At 39.7% G+C, this 10,059-nt stretch overlaps 1 protein-coding gene across 1 annotated transcript; it reads right to left on the bottom strand.

Annotated features, from left to right (window-relative positions):
- Window positions 1-1,220: 1,220 nt before the first annotated feature.
- On the bottom strand, window positions 1,221-3,359 carry LOC125377007. Its single transcript, XM_048389786.1, has one exon. It carries the CDS (start codon window positions 3,357-3,359, stop codon window positions 1,221-1,223), a length of 2,139 nt encoding a protein of 712 aa, XP_048245743.1.
- Window positions 3,360-10,059: the final 6,700 nt, after the last annotated feature.

The following is a 10,059-nucleotide window of genomic DNA, read 5'->3' as shown; positions in this document are numbered from 1 at the left end:
CACAAAACGCAGGTTAATTTGTTGATGCCAGTTGTTTTAATACAAAATAAAACGGCCCTGTGAAAATAAATACACAGAGTTACAATATGCACAATACGTACACATACAAATAAATCATTACATTATAACTTACTGACAAACATTAGAATCTTAAATATGATTATATACATTGTTATGATCAATCATAGTTAGCATAATTAGTTTTGTCTTACTGTACTGTAAATATTACAGGAGATTTATCATATAATAAATTGACAAACATAGTTTATCAATAATAGGTGAATGATGATAAATGCATTAATACATAACACACAATTAAAGTACTTATCACTATAAATACATACAAAATATAAATGTCCTCACCAGGTGTATGGCACTGTGCCCTATGATGTCATAACATCATATATTTGCTTAACAGGGACACACCTGAACATAAATATATATAACATAATTACAGTGTAACATATTACATCAATATGTTTACATCCTTAGGTATATACAATAACCCTAAAATATATATTCTAATTACTCACCTCATCATACAGACATACATTCATACATGTGCAGCTAGGTGCAGAGCATTTAATTTACAGGTAAATAGCTCCAGTCTATCAATAAATGTACTCATTATGCTTAGTTACACAATAAGTTAAGTATTATCAACATGAAAATGCTAGTTAAGATTATCTATTATAAACATACTTACATAAAGTATTTAAGCACATTTAGCCTAACTACATTTACCTGAATACGATGACTGATATGATATATATTTATCACACCTAACAATATAAGCATTATTAAAAGAAGTTAAGAAACCATACATATGCACCTTAACAAACTCTTCAAAGCACTAAATAAGAACACATAAATATACAATGCAACCAAACTAACCTGTGACAATTGTCTCAATTATATCAGAGATGAACCGACTGCTCCATACATAATCAACTACAAGTGTGAATTTAAACTGACCAGTCCCATAATGCACCCTGTTACATTGGAAGTAAGGGGCTGGGGCTAAACAATAGAAACCAGAGAAACAATAGAGAAGGCAAGCGCAAGGGTGACTGTGCTATTGTATTAGTGAAGCAGGTTAGATTGGAGTGTAGACTAAAACTTAGGTATTAAAATAAGAGGTGACCTTAAAATACACTTGATGATATATACATAATTACATACTACTACATTCTTCCCTCCCCACGGAAATGACGTCTTCGTCATTCTGAGTTTTGGCGTGTTAAAATAGATATAAATGCTTTCGTGATGTCCGGTGTAGTCTGTTCCAATGTTCCAGCGCTCGTTAAATGCTCCAGATAACGAACCCTAACCATCCAATCTGGCTCTACTGCTGCCTGACTAAGCGCATACTGCCCTGAATGCATCCAACTTGGAGGGTGTCGTTCACGTGTTGACCTTCGTGGAACAACATCAGCTCCGTCTGTATCTGGAACAGCATCACCTGTGACATCCATCTCGTCAACATGTTCTGCTTCAGCTGAAGGAACTTGATCCAGAACTGTATCATCATCTTTAGTTTCGTCTTCAGCTGAAGGAATGACATCATCTTCGTGTAGATCTGGAGTAGTAGCACCAGCATCTTCATCCACTTCATCATCAGTAGGATACACCTCTGTTTCTCCCTCTCCTGGGATGTGACCGTCGTCACCAGAAATGTTCTCCACTGCTGCCTCAGCCTCATGATCGTCACCACTTGCCTGAGTAGCAGTATCCATATCTGCAGGAACTTCCTGATTGGTATCTGTGGGGATACCAGCAGCTGCAGCATCTCTATTTGGGGTGTGGATCTCTACAATGATGTCTTCCTGACCAATTGCTTCATCTGGGAGTGTCTCTGGCTTTGGTTGTGGCTTAGACCGCCTTGGCCTTGGTACAGGTCTGGATGATATAGGCTCTGGTTCTTGTGATGATTCAATCTCTCCAGGGTCATGAAGAGCACCAATGGGCAAGAGAAGATTCCTATGTAAAGTCCTCTGTCGACCTTCACCATTCTCTTTCTGCACTACAAAGACGGGCACATCTTGATTTGGCTGTTGCAGAATGATGTAAGGATCTTCTTCCCACTTATCTGAGAGCTTGTGTTTACCATCAAATGGCAATATTTTCACTAGAACGCGGTCTCCAGTCTGTGGTGTGGCTCCTCTCACTCTAATGTCGTAGCCTTTCTTCTGCCTCTCTCGAGATGTTTTAGCTGAGGCCACAGCCAGTTCATAAGATTTCTTCAATCTTTCTCTGAGTAATCGGGTGTACTCTGCAAGTGACTGTGTCAAACCAAGTTCAAGCCCAAAAGCAAGATCTAAAGGAAGACGTGGCTCTCTACCAAACATTAAAAAGAATGGTGACTGTCCAGTTGACTCGTGCCTTGTGCAGTTATAGGCATGTACAAGAGGCCCAATATGTGATTTCCAATCACTCTTCTGGTCAGGTGATAAGGTTCCCAACATGTCACATAAAGTGCGATTGAACCTCTCACACATGCCATTGCCCATGGGATGATATGGTGTGGTTCTGGACTTCTTCATGCCTGTAAGTAAGCACAATTCCTTTATGAGATTCCCATCAAAGTTAGCACCTTGATCAGAGTGTATCCGCTGTGGAATCCCATAATGAACAATGAAGTTGTCAAAGAAGGCTTTAGCGGTGACTTTGGCTGTCATGTTGTTGGTAACATATGCCTGTGCATATCTAGTGAAGTGGTCCGTAACAACTAACACATTGTGCTTCCCTCCCTTGCATAGTTCAAGGTCCAAGAAATCCATGGACACCAGCTCTAGTGGCTGAGTAGTCTCAATTCCAATGAGTGGAGCTCTCTGGTTGGTTGGAGTCTTCCGACAGATGCATCTTCTGCAATTCTTAATCCAGTCATCAACATCCTTAGACATACCTGGCCAGAAGACTCTGTCTCTCAAGAGTGCCAAGGTTCTGTCTCTTCCTGGATGACCCACGCTGTTATGAAGACCTTCTAATGCATCTTGAATGTAGTCTGCCGGTAATACCAACTGTTGTCTAGTTTCTCCGTTGATTATTACTTCTCTGTAGATAATTCCCCGCTGAAGATGGAGATTACTTGAGATCTTGAGCAAAACTGAATGAGCATTGGAATCACAGAAGTCATGTCTCCTTGGTTTGTTGCCAGACTGTAAACATCTTGTCCATTGTCGTAAGATAGGATCTTGGTACTGCGCTTTCCTCCAGTCCCTATGTGACATCCTTGCTAGAGGAACACCAATAGTGTCGAGGTTCTCTTCGTGGGTAACGTCCGCCTGCATACATAAACTCTCCACATAAGGTTGGGCATGAATGATGTTACATACAGCCTTTACTGATTCGCCCGACATATGCTCCTGGTCTCCACGTGTCGTTATTCCTGGTAAACGTGACATACCATCTGCATCTGCATTGTTAATCCCTGGGCGGTACTTGATGTCAAAGTCATACGCTGCCAAGGCTGCTAACCACCGATGTCCTGTTGCATCAAGCTTTGCTGAAGTGAGAATGTAGGTCAACGGGTTGTTATCTGTATAAACTCTGAACTTGGTACCATAGAGGTAATCGTTGAACTTTTCAGTAATTGCCCACTTCAAAGCTAGAAACTCTAGACGATGTGCAGAATAGTTCTTCTCAGCTTTGTTCAGTCCTCTACTAGCATACGCAATCACTCATCTCTGTCCTCCCTGCTCTTGATAGAGAACAGCGCCAAGTCCATGTGTGCTGGCATCTGTATGGAGCTCAAATGGTAGACTGTAATCTGCATAGGCCAGAATAGGAGGTGAAACCAGAAGTTCTTTTAAGTAATGGAATGCCTTGTCTTGCTCAGGTCCCCATGTCCATGGTTGTTGACTCAATATCTTTCTTGTTCTCTTTGTCTGCGTTGGTGGAGGCATAAGACTTGACAGGGGCTTGGTGATTGCAGCAAAGTTCTGCACAAATCTCCGATAATACCCTGCAAATCCAAGAAACTGTCTCACTTCGGTTGGATTCTTTGGTGGGGGCCATGACTTTATCTTTTCAACTTTAGCTGGATCTGGTTCGATGCCTTGTTCCGAAATGATATGACCTAAAAACTTGATCTTGTCCTTGAAGAAACTACATTTATCTGGAGCAAGCTTGAATCCACAGTCTTTGAGTCTCTGAAATACCTTCTTCAACCTGTCAAGATGTTCTTCAAATGTATCAGCAAAGATGATGATATCATCCATGTAGATAAGGCATATCTGGAGATGCATATCTTCAAAACAGTCATTCATGAGGCGTTGATAAGTGGCAGGACTGTTGCATAAACCAAAGGGCATCCGGTTGAATTCATAGAATCCAAGGGGTCCCACAGAAAAAGCTGTTCTCTCCTTGTGATGTTCTTCTAATTCGACATGGTGATATCCACTCTTCATATCCATTGTGGAGTAGAATCTGGATCCTCTGAGGGTGTCAAACATCTCTTCAATCCGTGGCAGAGCGTATGAATCTTTAACTGTCCTTTGATTCAACTGTCTAAAATCAATGCACATCCTCAAAGATCCATTCCTCTTGCGTACTAACACCACATTAGAAGACCAAGGTGATCGTGATCGACGAATGACTCCACTAGCTAATAGTTGATGTAGATGATCTCTTACTTCGTTATGCATGGATGGTGGAATTCTCCTATGTCGTTGTTTGAAAGGTCGTTCATCAATGAGGTCGATCCTATGTTTCACTGTACTAGTGTGTCCAAGGTCAAGGTCACCATGAGAGAAAATATCTAAATAGTCTGAGATGACTTTCAATCCCTCTTCATGCTGAGTGGTTGAAATTCTTGAAGATTCTATGTCCATCTTATTAATGAGAGAAGTGCTGTCCTGAGAATTGTCTTCCAAGGTAGGCTGTTCTTCAACAAAGACAGGCTGGATCTCACAAAGAATGGCATGAGGTTGAATGACTACTGTCCTTGTGGTAATGTTGGAAATGTTGACATCCACGAATCCTTTCTCTCTGTAAGTGATCAAACTGGGTGAGATGTCAAGATCATCGGGGATAGCTGAACGGCCAGTACTTTGCAATATAGCACATGTACTGCGATAGGGAAGCGCCTTGTCAATATAGCCCGAGATAGTGACGTCTGAGTTGGGTGGGATGATAACCTTCTTAACTCCTGCGCACTTGACTAATCCCAGCTGAAAATTTCTTCTTACAAGATCGCGTTCCTGTAGCACCATACACCTAAAAGCTAAATACCAAGGCGTGTGAAGGTTCGCGTCTTGAAGAAACTTTTCACCATGCTTATGTCTGCAAGTTCCCAAGTAAACAGATAATATATTGGTGCCAAGTAGAACTGGTACCTTGTAATTATAGTTACTAGTAGGAACTACAAGTAGAAGACATGACTGAGATTCAGCATCAATACCGTTGACCTCAAGGTCAACCTGAATATAACCTGTATATGGAAGAGGCTGTCCATCAGCACATTCAACATCCAAAACACTTGTAATGGGGGTGATAGGAATACTGGAGAGATATTGATCATAAAATGCCTGACTCATCGTGGAGACTGTAGCTCCTGTGTCTAATAAAGCTCTTGTCTTGATTCCTTGAATACAGACATCGACTTCATTGGCATTTCCTACAAGTGCTGTTGTATCATATCTCTGAGTATCAGTCTGTTGTTTGTTGAGACCTATGGGCCACCCCTTCGCATAGGCCATCTCCCGTTTAAATGCTGACGACTATGGTCCATCCTGACCCTGCATCCTGAAGCTATGTGTCCAAACTGTCCACAGCGAAAGCACTGTACATCTCTCTCAAATGGTCGTCCTCTAGATCTGCCTCTATATTGTGACTGGTCATACCGTTGCGTCTGGAAAGAAGATTGAGGATACCATCCAGTGTTGCTCCTGTCTGTTTGATCATAGGACTTCGACTGAAATCGAGCTTGTTCTCCTGTAGGATGTTGATAGTGATCCTGTGGTGGTTGTTGCTGTTGTTTCTTGAGAGATGCAACTTCAGAAGTAAGGCTCTTGATCATTCCTCGAAGTTCCTTCAACTCTGTTTGGGTGGTTGTCTCAGTTACAGCCGCCATACTTGTTGCAGACTGTTTACCTTTGACCTTTCCGTCACCTCTGCGTTGATTGTGTTCCCGCTCAATCTGCCGTAGTTCTCTTCGCAAAACATCAAAATCGGAGAATAAATCAAATTTGTGTCCGCTGACATCCTTGATTGATGGCTTGAGTCCTGTCCAAAGCATGGAGTGAAGGAGCTTGTTGGTGTCTTGATGGATAACTTCACCAGCGTCTACAGCCTTACTAAGTAGGTCTTCTAGACGACAACACCAAGTGTTGACGTCCTCATCGTCCCGCTGCCGTGCTGTGTAGAAGGCTGCCAATAAGTTGACGGGAGAATCACTTGTGTCATAAACACACCTTAGCTTATCTAAAAGCGATGAAAGAGAAGCTGTGGAACCTAATCGCATAGCAACTCTGGCGGCCTCCCCTCTCAAAGATTTCCTGATGGAATGTTCAATTGTCGCCCCTGAATGTGCTTTGTCCTTCAATATGCAATCCACTTCGTATCTCCACAAGTCATATGACACATTACTTTTACCTTCATCTCCCGAAAAGCAAGGTAAACTTGGAGGGTGAGATACGGTAAACACCTGAGCTGCAGATGGGTGACTAGGATGCTGAGTTCCAAAGGCATGGGAAACATCTTCTGTTTTCACAGAGCCAGTTGAAAACTCAGACATCCACTTTAACAAGGTTTCTGGTGAGTCAGCCTTAGGTTTGACCTTTAGCTGCTGAAATGTTGCAACAAGTTGCGAAATTTCCTCTTCTGACATTTGATCAGACATGCCTGTGTATAGTATTAACAACTAGCGCCAAAAAATAAATAAAAATATATCTATGACACTAGTAGCAGAGAAGTAAAGTGATTGGGCTGGATCTCCAACATAGCAACTGCATATGTATATTCTAACTTCTAACTAAACAATGTTGTTTTGAATAGAACACAAGATATAAAATACTTGTATATTGACAAGTGCAAACGTTAGTAATGGTGTGCAAGTGTAAGCTGTGCGACCGCTGCAAACACAAAGAAAAAAAAGAAGAAGAAAAAAATAAGATGTATGGAGACAGAGTCCCAACACGTACAACTTTACCAAGACAACATCAATAAACTCTATGACCAACTGAATGTAACCAAACACAATTATGACCTATCAATTATATCTAAACTGATTTAAATGTTTTATTATTAAATTATGTTATGATTTTATTGCTTATAATAGTGTTTGAGTAATTTGTAAGTGCTAAACAGTCATACTTCTTTCACACAAACACAGATATATTACATAACTATATAAAGGGTACTAATATGATACAAGTTAAACTAATAACACTAATTAAATAACTACTTAACTAAGAAACTAACAAATTAACCATAAAATTAAAAAATCTGTAGACTAATTAACTAACTAAATGAGTGAGTAAGTGAGGGTTTAACGCCGCATTGAACAATATTCCAGTCATATCACGGCATGTCAGCTCAAAGTGGGAGAAAATCCCGAAGTGAGGCAGATCTTAGACACCTACGCTGGTTAAACCCTCAGCACTGGTATGGTGCTGCCAAATCTAGAAACACAAGTGGGGCAAACCGAGATTCGAACCCATAATCATAGGTTTCTTGTGTGCCCAAGGGACACAACTCTGTATAGCAACTAAAGGAATAATTAACTAATGATCTAACTAAGTAATGTTATAACAAACTAATGATCTAACTAACTAATGTGGTAACTAACTAATGACCGGCCGGTATGATTAAGACTACCAAGTGCACTGTACAAATCTATGCAGTAAATATTTTATGTGAATGTCAAATATACAACAGACAACCCATTAGACAGTTATATATAAACATACAGGAAAGACAAATGTCTGTTATACATGATCACAGCAGTGGTATCCTCTTCTCTTCACATGAATAACTGTCAATCACAGAAAGCACAATACAATGGAACGAAAGTGTCAATCAAGCTCTTGCACAATACAAGTTTATCGCTGTCTATACACTGAGAGGCAAGCTCAAGAAAAGATGATGGCACAAAGTAACTGATACATTATGTAGTTACATTAATTTCACATCACGGGTCCTGGAGCACACAGATCTCTGTCGCGTTCTTCCATGGACAGCTAGTGTCCATCGTTGTCACTTGTCACTGGGTGCCTTACTGCAACAACTGTTAAATCCTGCCGACGACGCCAATGTAACCGGAGTGGTTTATGTGAATGAATCACAAAACGCAGGTTAATTTGTTGATGCCAGTTGTTTTAATACAAAATAAAACGGCCCTGTGAAAATAAATACACAGAGTTACAATATGCACAATACGTACACATACAAATAAATCATTACATTATAACTTACTGACAAACATTAGAATCTTAAATATGATTATATACATTGTTATGATCAATCATAGTTAGCATAATTAGTTTTGTCTTACTGTACTGTAAATATTACAGGAGATTTATCATATAATAAATTGACAAACATAGTTTATCAATAATAGGTGAATGATGATAAATGCATTAATACATAACACACAATTAAAGTACTTATCACTATAAATACATACAAAATATAAATGTCCTCACCAGGTGTATGGCACTGTGCCCTATGATGTCATAACATCATATATTTGCTTAACAGGGACACACCTGAACATAAATATATATAACATAATTACAGTGTAACATATTACATCAATATGTTTACATCCTTAGGTATATACAATAACCCTAAAATATATATTCTAATTACTCACCTCATCATACAGACATACATTCATACATGTGCAGCTAGGTGCAGAGCATTTAATTTACAGGTAAATAGCTCCAGTCTATCAATAAATGTACTCATTATGCTTAGTTACACAATAAGTTAAGTATTATCAACATGAAAATGCTAGTTAAGATTATCTATTATAAACATACTTACATAAAGTATTTAAGCACATTTAGCCTAACTACATTTACCTGAATACGATGACTGATATGATATATATTTATCACACCTAACAATATAAGCATTATTAAAAGAAGTTAAGAAACCATACATATGCACCTTAACAAACTCTTCAAAGCACTAAATAAGAACACATAAATATACAATGCAACCAAACTAACCTGTGACAATTGTCTCAATTATATCAGAGATGAACCGACTGCTCCATACATAATCAACTACAAGTGTGAATTTAAACTGACCAGTCCCATAATGCACCCTGTTACATTGGAAGTAAGGGGCTGGGGCTAAACAATAGAAACCAGAGAAACAATAGAGAAGGCAAGCGCAAGGGTGACTGTGCTATTGTATTAGTGAAGCAGGTTAGATTGGAGTGTAGACTAAAACTTAGGTATTAAAATAAGAGGTGACCTTAAAATACACTTGATGATATATACATAATTACATACTACTACATATATACCATAACAGCAGTCTCCAGGTGTAAGATGTAATACATGTACAGCATTACATCAGCCCCAGATGTGGAACTACATAACAGGGCACTTTCCCTGCGGTTCTAACAGCTTGATACCCTAATCAATATTTTTCTTTCGAACACGTCAATACTGTGATGGTTTCCGCTAACGGTTGTTCTTACATGACTTCAATGTTCTCGTCACGCTGCATCAAATATTCAGGATTCCAGCTACAGGCGTGTTTGTCTTGTATAACCACGCACAAACCGTGTTATCAGACTGCTGTGCCTTGACAATGTCACTGTTGAGTGTGTGTTGTGTCATCTTCGAGAGGCACGCGTGACCACTAGCCTGTATCCTATAACCAGGCTAATGACGACTGCATGCTGTTGGTGACCTAGTATCGTTGCTTTCGTCTGTAAAATGGTTCCCACGTGGACATTAAAAGTATTGGCAACCATTCGTACAGTCTGGCCAGCATGCAGTCGTCATGAAGCATGGTTTCTCTGTCTTGGCGCTAGTATCGATACAAGAATGTGTTGGGGTGTCGTTTATCAAAATGGCACAAGGAAACGCAAGTGAATTT

The sequence above is a fragment of the Haliotis rufescens genome, unplaced genomic scaffold, assembly GCF_023055435.1.
Source record: "Haliotis rufescens isolate VD_foot unplaced genomic scaffold, xgHalRufe1.0.p SCAF_8, whole genome shotgun sequence".
Classification (NCBI taxonomy): domain Eukaryota; kingdom Metazoa; phylum Mollusca; class Gastropoda; order Lepetellida; family Haliotidae; genus Haliotis; species Haliotis rufescens.
This window is presented reverse-complemented; position numbering and strand designations above follow the sequence as displayed.